The sequence below is a fragment of the Mytilus californianus genome, unplaced genomic scaffold (assembly GCF_021869535.1).
Source record: "Mytilus californianus isolate M0D057914Y unplaced genomic scaffold, xbMytCali1.0.p SCAF_9, whole genome shotgun sequence".
Taxonomy (NCBI): domain Eukaryota; kingdom Metazoa; phylum Mollusca; class Bivalvia; order Mytilida; family Mytilidae; genus Mytilus; species Mytilus californianus.
The window spans coordinates 79359122-79380574 of record NW_026262745.1 but is presented as its reverse complement, the minus strand read 5'-3'; the positions used below and the strand labels follow the sequence as shown (position 1 = coordinate 79380574).

At 31.5% G+C, this 21453-nt stretch overlaps 2 protein-coding genes across 3 annotated transcripts in view; one reads left to right on the top strand and one right to left on the bottom strand.

Moving 5' to 3' along the window:
- LOC127716394 (carbonic anhydrase-related protein 10-like) overlaps positions 1–1950 on the top strand; it is a 41759-nt gene extending 39809 nt beyond the window's left edge. The window contains exons 9-11 of one of the 2 annotated variants that reach the window (XM_052222584.1): positions 531–573; positions 1055–1129; positions 1756–1950. In XM_052222584.1, the coding sequence (XP_052078544.1) occupies positions 531–573; positions 1055–1098 (87 nt within the window). In that variant the 3' untranslated portion in view covers positions 1099–1129; positions 1756–1950. Of the gene's footprint in view, positions 1–530; positions 574–987; positions 1130–1755 lie in introns of both variants that reach the window. The other variant, XM_052222585.1, reaches the window with a different exon arrangement.
- LOC127716392 (arfaptin-2-like) overlaps positions 1–21453 on the bottom strand; it is a 260881-nt gene that overhangs the window by 160211 nt on the left and 79217 nt on the right. The gene's annotated exons all lie outside the window — the stretch shown is intronic.

Here is a 21453-nt window from a genome sequence, read left to right as displayed (position 1 = left end):
AAGTCGAAGAAAACAGACAACAAAATGTCCTAGAAAAAAAAACGACAAAAAGACAATTAAAGATAAATAAAACACTACAAAGAAAACTAAGGGTTCATATGAATACTATTAAGAAACGGGACTAACCGAAAGGGTCCCACTTATGACTCATGTTAAAATATGCTAGAGTCATGTCAGGCGATAAGACATACAGCGTTTGCGATATGTCAAATATGTCTTTAACCCTAAGAAACAAACCCGATTTGTAACCAACGGTAAATGTAAATTACCTCACCATAAAAACTTAGTGAATGGGAAAATTTAACATGCAAAAATATTTTTTTTTGGGGGGAGGGGGGCAAAGTATACGAAAGAAAGTTATCGGCAGATACAACACAGACATTGGAAATGAAAATGCTTCATTGTTTGTTCGGCAAGCAGGTTGTTAGTATGGATCTCTTAATAAAATATTATCAAGACAGAGTCTTTTTTAAGCTCCTGTGTTTTCTCTCACTGTACACGCTTTTAATCGTTATCATTTATTTTCTCAGGTTGTTAAGGGGTGTTCTATGCAGCGGGATATGCAATATAAAGGTAAGATTGACCATAATCAAAACATTTTTTACACAGTAAATTATTTCTATTGCAAATTCATCTCAATATTTATTTGTTAAAGATCCCTTTACAATGGCACATCAAACATGACAATTTCTTTAAACTTTAATAATTGTAAGGCATTATGCATCGACGTCACTGAACTATCACCTTAAATATGCCTGCTTTATATGTCTTTTGTACTTTATATTGTCATATTATTTAAAAGTACACCCTCGATATTGATATTCACAATCTGTAATTGTTACATCAATATAATTTCTTCTACCATATTAAACATTCTAAACAATAAATTGTAATCTACCTAGTTGCATGTTCTTATCTCATCATGTCAGTCAGCGTTATAACAAATTGGTATTTAACTTTTTATTTAAATAGCCAATTTATTTTCAGTTAACGAACAGATAATGAACAGAAATAGATAACCTGGTTCTGATGAGGGGGTTTTGTATATTTCAAGGGACAGTAAACAGACTGCTGAAAGAACGCCCGATCTGGCAATAAAGAGTGTGTAGAACCTGCTAAAATCGCAGAGGTGTGTATAGTTTTAATTCTCACGTAATCACACTTTATAACCGGTTATTAGTATTGCATATGCAATCGGTAATACAGATCAAAATACATTGTATTGCAATGGCAATCGGAAACTCAGACAAAAATCTGCTTAGTATAATAGACAAAACAGTTGTTTTTTAAAGCACAGATCGTATTGTATCTATCATACCGATAACTGGTAATGGGGTGTGTTTTCTAGTTTAAATTTCATAGATATGTAATTCTTATAAAAGTTTGGTTGCAACTTCAGCAGGCAAGATTAATCTTATAATGTTTTGATCGTACTGTTTGGTTGTTTTTTGCTATAAATGCTTTAAAAGATTTAACAAGAGTGGCTTTCCAAACTTATATATTTAGCGTACATAATGAAAATTATTCCAGAAAGAAGAGTCAAGCAGAAGTCAAATTAACACAGTTTTTTCACATGACTTTGATAAAATTATAGATTACAAATTCTGTTAATTCCATAAATAAATCTTGAAAATTGTTGTCATCAAATTTATAAATTTATAAGATTAACGATATTTTTTTTTAAATTGTATCTTAAATAATTTGAAATACTTAATTACACATAATGTACTCAGTATTTTCTTATTTCTATTGTAGAAAAAGTAAGTTGTGGTTATGGACTACAGTTACAACGTGTAATGCTATGCTTGATTGTACTTCCAGAAACTTGAACCACAGCGTTCTTAGTTCGAGTAACATAGCGTTTTAGCTGTATTGATTTTGTCATCATGTTTTAAAAAACATTATGTGTTACATTTATGATCGCTTTTACATAAAATGATTTATGTTGAGTATTTGTATTTTTTATATGCAACCTCCACACTGTGAACCTCCAAAAAGGGGCCATGTTATTAAGTTTCTTACATGTCAATCTGTTCGTACCTACGTTGCTTGTTTATCATCATCGGTAAGCTGAGAAATTCATTTTGTGAAAGATAAAGTATAATAGTGCGAGTTTAAGGGTGTAGGACTTAGAAACCCCATTATTTTGCTCTCGTTTAATTTTTCTTATATTTACACCATTGAAAGGTTAGGGGTCCATGCATCATCTGCCAAAGTCTTGTTGAAATTTGCCGTTGAATTTTATGTTAATGGTATATTGAATATGACCAATTTTCGTTTGAAAACACTAGCATGCAGGCATATATATATTATTGTGTGTTTTTGCACATGTTCTCATTAGGAATTAGGAATGCCCATGACTGTTTAAATGTGTGAGTAGAAACATACTTTAAAGTAAATCTGAAATGTCATGGTTATATTTGTAGCCTAAATGTAAATAAATGGTTTAAACTATTGAATAAGTAGAAAATTCTGGCCAGTTCAGATAACATATTTATTTTTCAAACTTTGCCAGAAAAAAAAATCTATCGTTCAATTCCTGCACAAAATTGCCGAAAAAGTATTGATTATTAACCTTGAAAAACCTTTATTGAATTTGATCGTTTGAAATTTACCAAAAAAAATAAATAATTTGAATTACAGACATAAGAAAAAGAGATATTTTTGGGAAAAATCTTTTTTTTTCCTACAGAAACCTTCTTCAGTCTTTTTTTCATTATTTTTGTGTGATTTAGGGAAAATTGTATGGTCCCAACAATAACTGCAGACAAGTTTATGCAAAAAATCAGTAATATTCAGTATGAGACGATTACCTTCGGGACGAATTGACACATCTATATTAAAATGCGTAATAGTGTAGGTTATCTGTTAGCATTAGATTGTACTAGGATGGATGCTCAGATCATATCTTCTAGACTTTTGCCGTTTGTATTTGAAAATCAAAGACAAACAGTACATATACATAAGTATAGCCTATCAACCAATAATAGCTTAGTACTAAAACCTTATAACTTCGTTATTCAACCCAATTTTTTCCAATTCAAATTTTTCAAAGCTTTTTAAGATTTTATTTAGATGATGTCAAGACATATTAAAAAAAACTCCACAGTTACATTTTTTTTCAAAAGCTTTTCATGTATGAATGTTAATTTTCTAACTTTTCATCTTTTGATTTTTGTATCTTGAAAAAACGTAATTCCTTAATGTAATGCTTGGTGGAGTCAAACCTGTCCAATTTTATTAGATGCTCCTGCATCATTCTCATAACCAAATGTTGCATCATTCTCATAACCAAATGTTGCATCATTCTCATAACCAAATGTAAACAACATAAATGCTTGATCAATGCAAATGACTTTGAATACCTCGAGAGATTATGCACTTGACAAGGGATGCATAAATACATTTTCTCCAATATACAGACTGGTCAGTATAATTTGTAATGTAGCTCTTTTCCGTCTTTTAAACCAGTAAGATCGGAACCTTTACATGATGAAAAGAGAAAATTCCTTCCAGTTCAGTTTACTAATAAAGGAATTGATGCTATCAACATCAGCAACGTTCTTCATCGTAAATCTTCATTTTCAAAATCAGTCTGTTTCTATTGTATCCTACAGTTACACAAAAACCATTGCACCTAAAGTATTTAACTTTAAGCAGGACCTTGATTTAGAAGAATACCCAAAAAAAAATTCCGACATGTGACTGTTCCCACTCGCCTTATATTTACAGCCCTTCTGGCCATGTTATCACTGGGGATCTAAACATGATTCAACATGAACATCTCTGAAAGGTAATATCTCATGGTTCTTAGTTCAGAGAACCCAAACACATCAATTGGAACCATAACTTCAAAATAATTATGAATTCCATTGGACTACGCCTAAGTATGAGCTAAACGAGAAGAAGTTGAACTGGACACTTTGTCAGAATGGTTCAAAACAATCAGGTCTCTGATAAAACGTCGAATTCATAAGTTGAAAAAGTGTATGAATGAGCGACCAAAGAAGCTGTGAAATGTCTATCATCTTTAATGATAAATATGTTGTTGTTCCTGTGGACAAAGCTACAAATAATATTGTCTTTGAATGTTAATCGTACTACTACGAGTGTCTTGTAAAAGAATTAGGAATAAATGAGCACTCATGTAATCCTACATATAAAAACATTATCATTTGACAAGGATGATATTTTGGCGAATAATAAGTCCTTCATGGCTTCAATGAACCTTATATCGAACAGCAAATCTGAGGACTTACCTTGTTTGTATTGGATACCTAAGCTTCATAAAATTCCGTATAAACAACGGTACATTGCCGGCTCATCTGCATGTTCTACAAAGGAATTGTGTATTAGATTGACCATAAACCTGTCCGCAGTGGTAGAGGGTCTTCAGAAATACTGTGAAACTGTTTACTCGCGTAGTGGTATTAACCATATGTGGATTCTAAAAAACTATAAAGAGCTATATGATAATTTTAAATCTCGATCTTTCTCTGAAATTAATTCTATCCAACCTTTTGATTTTTCAACCCTGTATATCACCATACTCCATGTGAAATTAAAAAAAATTGTCTATAACAGAAATAATCAGCAATAATGCTTTTCAATATAAAAATGGAAGCATACGCTATAAATTTATTGCTTTGGGATAACATACGGCATAATTTGTTAATAGTGAACAAAAAGGTAAAACATGCTACACAGAGGAACAAGTGATCAGTATGGTGGAGTTTCTTATTGACAACATATTTGTTGAATTTGGGGGTAGACTTTTTCAACAAATTGTCGGCATTCCTATGGGAACGACTGTGCACCTCTCCATGCCGACCTCTTCTTATTTTCATATGAGTTGGAGTTTCTTCAGACACTTGTCTAAAAAACCAGATCATTTAATTTCACATTCAGATATATTGATGATGTTCTTTCCAGGTCCATTAACAATCCAAACTTTTCTGATTGTGTTCTATTAATATATCCTCCAGAACTAGAAATTAAAGAAACAACAGACAATTAGACTTGTACCTCGAATTTGACATAAGCGGTTATCTCAGTACCAAAATATATGACAACCGAGACGATTTTAATTTTGAAGCTTATAGCAGCAACAAACCAACTTCACCTACATATGGGATATACATTTCCCAACTCGTTCTGTATTCAAGAGCTTGCAGCTGCTACACAGACTTTATAAAACGTCACCAGTGTCTGAGCAGAAAGTTGACGAGCCAAGGTTATATCAAAGAACGACTCATCCTTTTTCTAAAAAAAAAGTTCACTGGAAGATACCAAGACCTTGTTGATAAATATTCTGTATCAACTTAATTCATGATGGTCTTGAAATATAGATTCTAGGTATTGACGTTGTTTATCATCTTAATTACGTGTTATAGTGTTCTTTTTTTATGTCCTTGTGCATTTTGATTAAGATTATATTACAATGTACCCCAATTTTTGACATTTGTACCTATTATGTCTGTTTGTTTTGCTCACACATTGTTTTCAATATAATGGACTTCTATGCGACTGCCATAAAAGTGAGAGGTTTAACTAGCTATAAAACCAGGTTTAATCCACAATTTTTTACATTAGGAAATGCCTGTACCCAGTCAATAATATGACAGTTTTTTCTATTCGTTTGATGTGTTTGAGCTTTTGATTTTGCCATTTGATAAAGGACTTTCCGTTTTGAATTTTCCCTGGAGTTCGGTATTTTTGTTATTTTACTTTTTTTATGCCCCACCTAGGGGCATTATGTTTTTTGGTCTGTGTGTCCGTTCGTCCGTTCGTCCGTCCGTCCGTCTGTCCCGCTTCAGGTTAAGTTTTTGGTCAGGGTAATTTTTGATGAAGTTGAAGTCCAATCAACTTGAAAATTAGTACACATGTTCGCTATGATATGATCTTTCTACTTTTAATGCCAAATTAGAGTTTTGACCCCAATTTCACGGTCCACTGTGGCATCCGTGTACTATGGACACATTCTTGTTTTTTTTTTTGTAAGAGTAGTCTCCAATACCCCAGGTCTATCCCCTTGATTGTGATTTATTTTTACGTTTTGTTGTGTAGTGGTTAACTAAGATATGACCTTAAAATACAGAAATATGAAATATTTGAATCTCAATAAGCTCCAAAACGTGAGAATACATCAATGCTATCATTTACTTTGAAATGGAATCTGAAATCCGTTATATAGATGAATTTGGCATGTTTCGCATTTCAAATATATATCGTTTCCTTAATATACTCAACTACCCTTTAAACGCAACACCTCCGTTATATTTTTAAGTAAAGATATCTAATGTTAATCACTTTCTAAAAAAGTCAAATTTTTGACACAATATTACTGGAGTCACACATCAAATCAAATTTTCTAAATTTTTCTTTAAAACATTTCTTAAAAAAGAACACGAAATCGTCGTGAAAGTTGAAGTATGCAAATGACTTTGATATTTTTTTTCTAAACATTCTTTTTTCTAATGACCAATTTAAAATTGATTGTAAATTTTTTAAACGTTTTTTTTTAGATAAAACTGCCATTGTCGACACGAAAACGAATGTCTCTGTTAACTAAAGGTTATATGTAGTGACATGTCTAAACAACTTTAGCTGTTTGGTGTGTGGGTTGTTTGTATCCCAATGTCATTCTTACTTTGTTTTAGTCGCTATGTCCGCTATGGGTTGTGTACTCAGTAAGATGCATCACGTGTTGTCCGTTGTTGATCTTCGCAGAATGTCTGTCAATGAATGTGTTTCCATATTTTAGTCTTATTGCCTGGTTTTACGGAATGAATCACAGTGATCAGAGGAACTTATGCAAATGCAACTAATTACCGGTCGGCTTTATTTGTTTTGCATTTGGTCATCTGGATCTATTACCGTTTGTGAATGTATATGAATTAGAATATGGTAAGTAAACGTAAGTTAGGCGGTTTTATGATATACGTCGTTTATTACTTTTGATTTGTATATACTACCTAGTATTCTATTATTTTTCTTCAACAATTAATAATTGTCCTTGGCATATGTCAAGTTCTAAATCGCCCATAGTCGAGACAAGTTTTGAATGAATTATCAGAAACAACTAAAGATCTGTCATCAACAGATACTCCTTTATTGCTAAAAACGTTTAAACAAGCGATAACAACTAGTTCCTTTCTTTTGACAGGCATAATTCTTGCTATTTTTCCTTGGAATTGAACTCGAGTTCCTCTTTTGTTGTGCTATGTGTAAGGATCTTCCATTTTCTGTATGTTTCTGGTAAATCTTACAGTGTTTAGAAATATTGCTTGAAGCCTAAGATTAATCTTAAAATTTGGAATTACTTTGAATTCCAATGCAATGATTTTCTTTAATGGCTAAGAAAATCAAATTATCATTTTTCTCGCACCCTTTGAAAGCTCCGTTGGTCATAACATTTTAATTGATAGCAAACAAAAATCACGAAAACGGTAAGCCGTAATTTTGTTCCACGGTGATCCAACTGTATCTATAGGCGGATAAAAAAAACCCAACCCAGAATCTTTTCATTTTCCTTAGTAGCATTTGATACCAAAAGATTTCCTTCTTTGAGGGAAAACAACTTCTGCTGCGCTCTTGTCCATATTGGACTACTCTTTGCAAAGGTCCAGCTGGGTCTAAATGTGAGGAAAAAGCACTGGTTTGGTTTACGACAAAAGAAACATATACCTTTAAGAAAAAACCATTCCATCAAGTTCCTTCAATACAATTTAACTTTTTTGTCAGTATACATTGTAAATTGACATCAAAATCATATTCACAAATCCTATATATTTCGCTAGAAATTCTTGGTTTCTTCTATTAATAATTATTTCACAAATATTTTAAGATAGATGTTTAATGTATTTGTCTTCCCAAACTTATTGTTTAATTTTTCGAGAAGCACATACTGTTAAAGTTTAAATATGACAAAGGACGGTATATTCACGACATGATGAATAAAACGGAGCTGTGACCATACTTCAATGATTCAGCAAACTAACCACACAAAAACTAAGCATCACACATTATACGGTCTTAGATAAGTGTGTGATTATCATTTATTGACTCCTTAATGCTTGCATAAATATTACGCATCCAACTAGCGGAGTTTTGACATGCCAATTCACTTCCTTGTAGATGGTAAACTTTCATATTAAATTGTTAGTCGGAAGGTTATGGGGTTACATAGCAATTCGTTTTCGAAATCTATTGTTTATGTTTCCTTTATTATCAGTATATGACCAATGTAAAATTCAAAACAATCCCGTGCTTATTCGTTTGCCAATTGAATGTATGTGCCTTCTTATTGATAGGAATGACGGGGAAAATGGATTATACAGAAACAACCAAAACGACACTAAACGAAAATGATTAATGCTTATGTTACAGTTAAAATTTGAATTCAGTAAGATCTTAATTTTAAGTATAAATCAGAATTCCAATTTCTACTAGTAGATTTGTACTAGGAGGATTCTGGATCCTACTGAATTCCAATTTGTACTGTAACATATATATATGATTTTAAACACTGGTATTTTTTTATTTCGTCAAATCATATTATTTATTTTTATTGATATTATCGAATTGTTATAATCGTAATATATAATGCAATACCATCAAAGCGTGTCTGTGAATGACACTGGAATTTTATTTCACCAAGCATAAAACCAGATAAGATATATTGATGCATGATTTTAAGTTTATTTCTTTAGATCGTTAAATAATTGCATTTAATCACACAGGCTGATTATTGGGAAGTCTTTAAGCTTCGGAGGTGAACACAGTCACAAAATATGCATAACGCTTTCCTTAAGGTTTATCATTTCTCAATCTGAAACAACGCAGCAGACAACAAAATAGCTAGAAAAGTAAAACGATAAGAAAAAGTAATAAACTAATTATGTATAATTATATTTCTTTTCTTGTAGAATATACAATAGAATATGTGGTTAACGTCACAGGATAGCAATAAAAAACAGAAGATGACAAAAATTTGCATTTATAGTTCATCAAACATTTATCTCTGTTGACAAAAATAATTTCCAAACCATGATGATTTAGGATGACCAAACCAAATAACGTCAAAAGTGCACGACCAGAACCCGATTTGAGATACCTTTGATTACTTTGCATACCTGTTCATTGTTTAAACGAACTAGACATCATTGAGTCGGGAGCCATCTCTGTAGGCCCCGCTGTAAATAACGGTTCTCAAGATATAGAGCGGACATGAGCTGTACCATAGGACATGAGGTTGTCAACTGAAACCAAAGTTTTTGACCTTGACCTTTGACCTAGGAAGTTGTACATACATTATGAAACACCCTCTGGTGTTGGTTAATATACATGTCAAGTATAAACTTTGAAATCATAATGGTTTTCAAAGATATAGGTCGGACACAATGTGTTACAGACGGACGGACGGACAGACTGGTCATTATAGGGCGACCCGCCACTAGGTGGGGCCCTAATCAAAAACCGTTAAAATGGAGTGTCATCTGATCAACCAGGGTCCATTTAATCATTGTTTGGTTATCTTCAACGTACTATTATATATATAGTTTAAAAATTATTTAAACGAAAATAACACTTGATTATTTTCTTTCATTTGAAACGCTTTTCTGAATTTGATAAAGGGCTATATTTTACACATGCACAGTTTGAAGTTGTGTGTCGATCTTTATTGGCTTAAATTTAACCAAATCAACACATAACAAGTAGCCAGTACTGGCAATACGGATATTTCTTTTATTGAAATTGCATGTTATATTTTTTTTAGACATTTGGTATTAAGAAATGATCTCTCCGATGCATAGCTCTGATTCCTTGTCAGGATTTGGCTTTTACTCTTGCTTTTTGGTTTTACCAGCTTTCAACGATTGTTTTAGGTTTTGGATTTTAAAATATTTTTGACTTCAGCATAACTAAAAAGACATTAATTGTCGAAATGTGGATCTGGTGCAGTAAAATTTGTAACGTTAATGGTATTTGTACCTTTTCAGGTGTTCAAGTTATTTCCCTTTAAATTTTCATAAACGGAGATGTGGAGTATAAGTCATATTAGTAACTGAAATATCTTAAACTGTTTCAATCTTATCAATTTCTTTGACATTGAGTTATATAAGTTCTGCCGTACTTAAATTAATTACTTACATCAATCATTGTAAGTTCCCCATAAAGAGAATTTACTTTAATAGCATCCAATCAAAGTGCCATTACTGATTTAATTATTAGTTTTATGCCATAACAAATATTGGTCATAACAAAGTGACAATATATCACGGACATGAAAAGAAAAATAAGTAAGTTAGAACTGAAAGGGTGTTTTTTACGACATCTTTGCGAAAGACAACCTTCAGATATAATAAGCTGATAGATTCTAAGATTAGATCAGACTGCTACAAATGTTAGGTAGGTGGGTGCCACTTTAATGATGACTTGATTTAAAAGTACACAGCTTCCCACAGAAAACTATAAACATTCATTCAGTGTAACATGGCTATGTCAATAACTGGTCACGGCAACTCTTAATTATTTACCAGATTTTATTGTAATTCATGACTATCGATTATTTTGAGTAATAAGTATATTTATCTTGAATAAATGGCATACAATAGTTTATATCTTTTGGTTAAAAGGTATAAATGTATCAATTCGCATAAACACGACCCATTTTGGTGCTTCCAATGACTACTGTGTGCATGCCTTAAAACACATCGACAAGAGTCCTGGATAAACATGTCTGTCCCTTTTTTAATAAATAGACCTTAGTCTATTTGTGACATATTTTGTGTTCCAGGACAACTGTGTACATGCCTTTAAGTTAGTTCATAAAGGCATAGTCTATGGGTAAACATGCTGTTCCAGGACGACTGAGTACAGTCTTTTTATAAGACCTTATGTCCAACGAAACCTGTGTACAAACATCAGTGCATACAGACATTTATTCTTTGGGTAAACTTGCCTGTGTCTTTATTCATAGTAAAAAGTAAAATCACAAAAAACTGAACTCCGAGGAAAATAGTAACAGAGTCTTCTGAAAAAAAATTTAACTTCATATTGGTAGTCTTTTGGTAAAAACTTCTATCAAAGAAAGACTATGTTCATGCTCGCGAACATATAGGCCAAAAAGTCTTTCCGGTGACGATTGTGTATACTTAGTTCGAATATAGACTTTCGGTTCTTTTAAATTCATATAGACTTAGAGTTCTTAAAATATGCACTAGAACAACTGCGTGTAGGTTTATTGTGCAGTTCATGCTTATCAATCGTTGTATAGTTTTTATTTAAAATATTTGCATGATCTTTCACATTTGATTCTACATGAAAGGTAACTGTCTTGTCTATAAACGGACGTTTGAATAAATAATGACATAGTGACTCAAGAATTTTCTTTTGTATGACTATTGCACTAATTAACCTTCAGTTCATGTCGTCTACAGTTCTATCGAAAATCAAGATAGGAAAGATAACCATGATGTAATACACCATATCCCTTCATTTTTATTGATTTAAAGAATTTCTCTCTTGTTTTGTGGAGGCCGAAAAGTTCCCCGTGCTCGAGTACTCCATGACATGAAGTTTTACATCATATCCTTTCTTTTCAGTCAGAAGTAATAAGAACAAAGTTTAACATATTCCAATAGAATTTATCTATCTTTAAAGTACTTAAACTCCAAAATAGGCAAAAAATGATTTAATAAGAAAATTATCATTACATTACCATAAAAAGGGACGAAGAAAACATGATGACAATCAAAAGCCATAATCTAATAAACACGAATATCGGCAAAAGAAAGGAAACAAAGGGAAAAACAACAGTCCACAGAACACTACACATAAACTAACATTACACAAAACACTACACAAATACTAACATTACACAAAACACTACACAAATACTAACATTACACAAAACACTACACAAAAACTAACATTACACAAAACACTACACAAAAACTAACATTACACAAAACACTACACATAAACTAACATTACACAAAACACTACTCAAAACACTACACAAAAACTAACATTACACAAAACACTACACAAATACTAACATTACACAAAACACTACACAATTACTAACATTACACAAAACACTACACATAAACTAACATTACACAAAACACTACACAAATACTAACATTACACAAAACACTACACATAAACTAACATTACACAAAACACTACACATAAACTAACATTACACAAATACTAACATTACACAAAACACTACACATAAACTAACATTACACAAAACACTACACAAATACTAACATTACACAAAACACTACACATAAACTAACATTACACAAAACACTACACAAAAACTAACATTACACAAAACACTACACAAATACTAACATTACACAAAACACTACACAAAAACTAACATTACACAAAACACTACACAAAAACTAACATTACACAACACGAATACCAAATAAAAATAGAATGAGCTCAGTTCAATGCACACTTCCTGTCACACTAGTGATACCCGTCAATATGTTAAAATTACATACTGATCAATCTTGTTTCAGTTATAAGATGTTTTTATGGTGTATTTTTGTCACTTCAGTTCAAAGGGAAAGCGTTATCAAATGAATGAATACTTTATTCTCTTAAAACAATTGTTACAGAGAACATATACATATTAGCAATATACAAACTTATAGTGCATGTGTGAATTACATATACATGTATAAAGTAATACTAAAAAGTTCTAACCTGGAGGAACGACCTTCTCTTGGACGTTCTTAATAAATTTACACAGATTTTCTAATATAATTACATTGTTGGAAGAAAATAGCTGTTCAAACTTATAAATGTTAACATTTTCGTGACAAAAAGGGGGAAGCAGACTTTTTCTTGCATTATTAAAGTAGCTACATGACATAATATAGTGGTATTCGTCACCGATATCCATCGAGTCACAGAGAGGGCACACTCTTTCGCTTCTTGGCAAATTGCGCCATCTCCCGGTCTCGACTGGCAATCGGTGACTACCACATCTAAATTTACAAAGGATGTACATATAGTAGGGTGATAACTCTGAGATATATTTTTCAAAACATAAAATGAGTTTTGAATAATCTATAGCATAATGCCTTAGGAGACTTGAACATTTCTGAATACCAAAATTGTATAAATTGATCCTTAAGTTTCTGTTCAACACACTTTGAAATCCATATTGACGAAAAAACAGTTTGGTTCTGCCAAATATTTGACATACCACAATCATCTAAAATATTCTTTATAAATTTTAACCACTTAGATTCATAACCATAATATGTGTAGTAAACATGTAACAATTTATATAATATTGATGAAAATTTTGTTTCATTTCCTCTAACCAGTCTACACCAGAAATTTATCATTCGTATTTTTATTTGTAGTGATATAGGAAATATTCCTAGCTCACCATATACAATATAGTTGGGTGTAGATTGCTTCAAGTGCAATATAGTTTTACAAAATCGCAACTGTATACTTTCAAGAACATCTAAATTTTCAAAACCCCAAATTTCTGATCCATATAATATTACAGGTTCTACTAATTTTTTAAACAAATCGATTTGACATTCAATAGATAAGTTATTTCTTCTACATTTCTTCAATAATCCATACATAGCTTTAGTTGCTTGTTCCTTTAGATACTTTCTTGTAGACAGGAATGATCCACTTTTACAAAAGAATATACCAAGATATTTATAATCTTTAACTATTTCTAGCTCTCTATTATTCAAATAAAATTTAGTATTTTTTGACATCCTGCCTTTTGAAAAAATCAAAACTTTAGTTTTCTCCACATTTACTTTAAGTTTCTACATTAAACAATATTGCGAAAAATTATCAAGCATAAGTTGTAAATCTTCAACCGATTCTGCTAATAAAATGGTATCATCTGCATATAAAAGCAAAAATATTTTTAAATACACTGTAAGTTCATTTTCAGCATCTTTGCTGATAGATTCTACACCTTTAATACCTTTTGTTTCTAAATATGATTGCAAATCATTTAAATATAGTGAAAATAATACAGGCGATAAATTTTCTCCCTGTCTTACTCCAATTTCAGAGAAAAAGATCTCTGAAGTTTCATTGTTATGTTTAATACATGATTTTACATTTTCATACATATTTTGTATAATTCTTAAAAATTTGCCAGTAATATTTGTATGAACAAGTTTAAAAAATAATGAATTACGGTGAACAAAGTCAAAAGCTTTTTCAAAATCGACAAAAGTACAATACAGCATTTTCTTTCTGAGAAAGAGTAATTCAAATAATGCATACAATGAAAATATGTGATCATTAGTTGAGTAGCCATGTCGAAAACCAGCTTGGTTTTCATGTAATAATTTATATTCTTCTATAAAAACATTTAATCTATCATTCAAAATAGATGTAAAAACTTTTCCTAAACAAGATAACAATGTAATAGGTCTATAGTTTTTAGGATTCATCTTGTCTCCTTTGTTTTTGTATACTGGTATCATGTGACCTATAAGCCATGCTTCAGGCAAAATTCCTGAATCAAAAATTAAGTTGAATAATTGAACGTACATATCTATCATACTATCCAAAGAAGAACAAATATATTCGTTAATTATTTTATCTTCACCTGGTGCTTTGTTATTTTTAGCATTTTTTACAGCTTTTTTTATCTCATCTTTAGTAATTTTTCCATTTAAAATTTCATTTGAGTTTTCTGGATCCAAGTTATTTGGTATAACAAAATCTTCTGTTTTGTCATGTTTGTTTTTATTCAAATCTTTAAAAAAAATGGAATAATGTTTCCAGAGTAATTCTTGATTTCTCTCTTATTCTATCTTGATTTAAGATTTTCCAGAATTCTTTTGAATTTTTCACTCTCATATATTTCATCTTTTTACGCATATCACGATTAAATTTAATTATATTTTCATCCATAATATTTTTATAATAGATTTCAGAAATTTTAACTCTATGTTTAAATAAATTTGAACCATAATGTTTATATTGTCGTTTAGCTTTCCTAAGCTCTTTTCTTGCTTTAAAACAGTCAGAATTAAACCATAACTTGTTTGATTGCTTATTAGCATTTTCAAAATTTAGCTTTCCACAAGTTAAACCAAGAGAGTTTTTTACAGATTCTAAAAGTATATTAGAAATTTGTTGTACAACTTGATTCACGTTGTCTTTATTAACATCCGTCGTATTTGTATTCAAAATGTCTAAATTTTCTAGAACTGCTTGAACTCTAGATACATCAATATTATTTTTAAAATCTAATGATTTCTCAAATTTCCATGGTTTAATTCTAACTGGAAGGTTTCTATCACATTCATTTTGATGTGTAAATGCAGGCCTAATCTCTCCTAAAACTAGTGAAAGTGGTGAATGAATATCTGAGTACAATTTGCTGAATTCTAGTATTTCAAAATTTTCTACAAATTTCAATAGATAAGCCGTGCTTAAAGCATAATCTACAACACTCAAGTTTTTGCTGGTGGATTTCCCAGCTCTGTCATTTCCAATTCTGCCATTGTATATAAAAACATCATTGTTTTTACAGAAATCAATAAGTTTTCTCCCGAAATTATTAACAACTAAATCAGAACTATTTCTATTTTTTGGGATACAAAATTCATCTAAAATTTCAATATCATTAAGTTCTGTGATATCTACAACATTATTGACAAAATAATCTTCTGTATCATGGTTTTCTATATAATCTCTTAAATTTCCCGTTCGAGCATTAAAATCTCCAACTAAACAAATCAGGTTTGTATTTTCATTAAATTTATGAAATTCTGTTTCAATATCAATAAATGCCTCAACCGACGAATATGAACTATTTTCAGGCGGTACATAAACAATACCAAATATAACATTTTCTGGTGAATCAAAAACTTTTTTATCGATACTGAACCAAAGTACAAATTGACAGTCGGTTGTAATTGGTTTAATAAAACTTTCCAAATAACGTTTATACCCAAGGGCAATACCACCTGATTTGTTAATAAATTTCTTTCGATTTTTATGATGAAATATGAAGTCATTACATTGTATTTCATCGAGGTCATCTAATTTAGTTTCTGTTAAACATAATATGTCATAATCAGTTAACAGTGATTTAAATTCTGGATATAACAACTTTTGTTTAATACCACATACATTTAAAGATAAAAGACCAATGTTATTGTAATTTTTATGTACAGTATGAGCTTGTTCACTGCACGAGAGGTCGTCAGTTCCGCTAGAGTAGTCACGTTTACTACGATCAGCTGATCCTCCATGGTTCACCTATTTATGACCTGGTCGAGAATGTCCATCCTGGGGTCTTCTTTGGGGATACTTAGGTTTAGCTCCTTGTTGTTCATACGTCTGTTGTGTAAAGCGTTTTCTATTTGTCGGGTGCTCATCTTCGTCGTCTGGGATTATGAACTCGGTACCATCTATAAAAAGTTTATCTCGTTTAAGGTACGCCTTTTTCCGTTGATGTTTAGCTTCTTTGAAGTAAGGCCACAATACTTTGCGTCTGTCATTTATTTCTTTCGGGTATTGTTCACTTATCCCGTACCTTGTTCCCTTTAACTCTTTGGCTGATTTTCTTACTATTTCGCGATCTTTATAGGTTTTAAATCTACAGACAATCGGTCTCATATTTTTGTCGGATTTACCGAAGCGGTGAGCACGTTGGAATTCCACTGGGCTTTCTATTTTTAAGCTGGTTTTCATAAAGTTTATGAGTATTTGTTCCGTTTCCTCACTTTCTTCGTCAGGGTTTGTTTGTGGTATTCCAGAAAACACAAGATTTTCCCGCATAGATCGGGTTTGTAAATCAATATGACGTTCTTTAAGGTCTTCTAGATCCGTGCAGAAATGTGTTATATTTGAACTTACATCTGTATAGCATTGTTTGATTTCTTTGATATCACTCTTAACTGTATCATGTTCTTGTTTACTAGTCTCATATTTTATATTTAGAAATTCTAAACTCTGTTCGATTTCAACGACTCGTTTTGTAACATTGTCAACGTTTGACACCAGTGTATTCAGTGTTGAATGGAACTTGCTAATTTTATCGGAGAGCGAATCGAGAACGCTCAATTTTTGGAACATTTTGTCGACTTTCTGCACTAGGCTATCGATTTTGTTTGTTTCAATTTAAATTTCATAATTAAACTACTATTATTTTCTTAGTACATTGTTATCTAGAAATGAAAAAGATCCTTAATTGAAATGTGCTTACAATTCAATTGTTTTTATTCTAAAAATATGTATTAATTAAAATTTATCGTCTATTAGGGGGGTAGGACCTTTATCGGGACTCCTGGATCGGGTGTATTTAAGCTCGGGATTTCGGGATTGATCCTTTCGGGATCCGGGAATTCTTTTTTCGAATTTCGGGATGTCGGGATTTAAATTTGTTTAAATTCGTGACCTCGGGATTCCATGTTTTAAAGCCCGGGATTTCGGGATCAGGACCCCCTCCTACCCCCTCCCCCTCTATTTAAATATAAGGCATTAAAAGAGGTCTGTTTAAGGAAACAGTAAGAAAATTGTGAAATATTTTATATAAATGTAAAATAAAACGGAAACTTTTTAACAGGATTCGATTCCAATCTTAATTGACTAGTCTTGCCAGTTTTCCAGCTAAAGGTCGTTGGTTCTCTCCAGGCACTCCGGCTTCGTCCAACAGCAAAAAAAAAAAAACCCGTACCGCCACGAAATAGCCAATAATGCTTAAATTGGTAATAAACACCAGAAACCAATCCATCAATTGATATTATTCTAACATAATATAAGCATACTTAAAAAAGTCAATCCAAAAAAGAAAATCGTGATTTTAATGCTCATAGCTACAAATACAGATACCTTTATGAACCAATCAAGGTGCACAGATATAATATTCTAATGCAATCTTTATGTAACAACATTTTTCATTGGCTTTGATTTACCGTCAAATCCACAATTGTCATATTTTGGGCCGCATAGGAAATACAGTACTGAAGAGTTGCCGCCGTCAATTGGAATTCTTCAACTACTACAGTACTGTTATTCCTTAATTGTGGTACTTCACTGTCGTTCGTATTTCAGCATTGTGATGTAAGATCTAAACTTATCAGTAACGTAACAATATCAGAGCTGAAATTAATTACCAAACTTGTTCCCGGTAGAACAACCCAGCTTAAACAATACAAATGAAAAACCGATGACGCGAGAACAATAGAAAAGTGACCCCTTGTGGATAAAGTCGATAAAATTAATAAAGAAACAATTCTTTCATGCCATGCGCATTGCTCATTTTAACATGGGTAGGCATAATATTTGTCAATATCTGTACAACAAGTGTTAGCATAGAGCATTGCATGATAGTATTATTCCGATTACTTTAGAAAAATCGAGAACTTTTGTACTTCGGAGCGGACATATACGACACGTTTGAAAGGCATCCGTTTTGATTTGATGAATTCAAAACATTATAGAACAACCCATTTCACGATATAAAAAAGGAAAAGATACAGTCATGTAAGTTTACTTTTAGAATGATTTTATTTAATTTCCTAGTAATGTCCATTTGGTCTACGTTGTTCAATATAAGGGCATACGATACAGTTACAGGGGAGGTAATGAAGTTGCTAACGTAAAATGTTATTTTCGCGACGTCAAACTATGACATATCGGGAAAAGATGCATTTTTCGACTGATTTTTATCATTCAGACTGATTTAACTTGAAAACGAGTTCATGGACCCTTCTTTTTCAAAATGACATAAGGTTTGATTACGTATGAAGATTATTTGTACCAATTTTTATGAAAAAGTCACCGATGAATTTTTTTTTAAATTAGATAAATATACAGCAAAAAATGCCGTTTTTTCTAAAATCATGAAACTTTGATAAAAAATAATTATTTCCAAAGAATAAACTGACGTTGCGGCATACGATACAGTTTTGATCCCGCGGTGAATTTTTGAGGAAAGTTCGCATACACACTATTTTTCACCTAGTCAATTCAAATATTTAATAGAAAATATACCTTCATGTGCTACTTTTAGAAATAAATTGGGTCAAAATTTCAGACATTTACTGGAAATTTCGGTTTCTTGGACATTTCTATCCTTTGGAAAGACATATTTAACTTTTTTATTTCAAGAGATAAACACAAGCGGATTTTTGAAAAATCATTTGGAATATCTTCTCTGCATAAGTGTGCTTTGAATTTGTGTAACAATTCTTTGGAAATTATTCATTTTTATCATGCACATTTTCATGATTTAAGTCATAGACCGGCATTTTTTGCTGTTTATTTATCTAATTAAAAAAAAAAATCATCGGTGACTTGTTCATAAAAATTGGCACAAAGAATCTTCATACATAATCAAGCTAAATGTCTTTTTAAAAAGAGGGGTCTTTGAACTCGTTTTCAAGTTAAATCAGTCTGACTGATAAAAATCAGTCGAAAATGCGTCTTTTCGCAGTTTGGTGTCGTGAAAAATAACATTTTACGTTAGCAACGTCATTACCTTTCCTGTAACTGTATCGTATGCCCTTAAACACGTGCACCTCATGCCCCACGTTGAAATTTAAAAAAATGCTTTGTAAACAAGGCGAAAGACGAACGTCATATTAGAATAGTTTGTATACGCTGGTAAAATATTGATTTTAAGTTAATTCTAATCCACAAAGGCACATTTTAAAGAAATTATCTGTTAAACTATGTTATTTGAATTATGTACATACAAAATATAAAGCTCCTTCAAGTCACAAATTTTCGAAGTGTTCCAAATAATCTTTAGCATGATACAATTTTCAAAAAAATATTCTATTTTCACGACTAAGTTTTCGAGCACGCCGGTCTGCTCATTATCACGAGAACTTTCAAAATGAAATTATCTTTTTGAAAATATGTCGTCTCGATTTTGTACATGAATTGGTGTATTCACATTTAAAACAGAGGCGAAAGATACTCACGGGATATTCAAACTCATAAGTCGAAAACGAACTGACAATACCATATCAAAAATGAAAAACGACCAAAGGACACCGGAATAATGACAGTTTGAATTTGTTTCGTAACTTGATGTTAAAAGTGTTAATTTTTACTGCATATCAATCAACTTCTCTCAGAACTTCTCTGATCTAGCAGCGTAAATATACGGGTAATTGACATGTTCCATTGAGGCATGCCGTCATTAAAAATACAAATTGAGGTTTGTACGCAAGGAATTTATGCGCATAACAATATTTTTAACCAATGTTACACAAAACCCCTAAAGCCTACTTTTGCAGTCGTTTGTTTTATTAAGAGGGAAATGATAACATTATATAGAAGTGTCGTTTTGTTTTTATTTCAATTTATTTTGTTATTAAATTTCCAAGAACGTTTTCTTTTGCAATTGTTATTAACAGCGTCCATGCAGTGAACGGGCCAAACAGTTTACATTGTTTGCAAAAGGGGGGGGGGGGTATTTTTTTGCCACTAGATTTCCCACTTATTATTTCTATGGGAGATGTAAAGTAAAAACATCAGTCACCCGGCAAAAAGGTTTAGAATGGGATTCAGGCTGATATTTTACGATATGACTGTTCAAAAACCTTATAGTCTATACCTACTCGTACAAATTGTTCATATTCATATATTTAACAACGCCAAACTACTATAGATATAGGATATGGAATAGACTGTGCTATTCTTTGTTATACTTTCGATTGAAATGTTAATTCTGCCCTGTCATGCAATTTTCAATCAATATCATAGTTTTCTTTTACTTTGACATGTGCCACAGACTTTTTTTATGGTTTCAATATAACGTTTCCGATTTATTATGTCGGTTGCCTGCTATCTATCAATATAAATTATTAGAATAAAATTATTGTTAACTATATGAAGCAATAGTGTTTACCAAAAGATAGTCTAGAAGCTATTGCAAACGACATCAGTTATTAAATGTGCCAGTCTTTCTGTGGATTTATTAGATAAAAGCTAACTTATCAGTTGATATAAGGCACTTGCCTGGATTATTGCTCTCGGGTATTTTTTTTTGTTATGACCATAATGCAATAGACAGCAAAATCAATTGAAAATGACCTTTTTAATACGACTGTTAATAACCAGCTTCTGTACGGTCCAAATGAGAATTAGATTTGTAGAAGTAGCTTCGCTCGGTTTGAAATATTTACCGGTATTTTCTTTTCAATTTTTTTTTTTTCCATTTGCAACAATGTAACCTTTAATTCCTAATTGAATTCCAAAGCAAATACTCCGTAGTTACTGAAGTATAATACCTCGTTGATTTGTTCTTATCGAACATTTAAAGAAAACAAGAATTTGAAACATCGATAACATATGTCAATTTTATTGCTGTGTTAATGTACGAGGAAATCTCCAATTATAACAAAAATCTTTAAAATTACGAATCCCACTAATTACAAAGTCAACGATCAATTAACTTTCTGA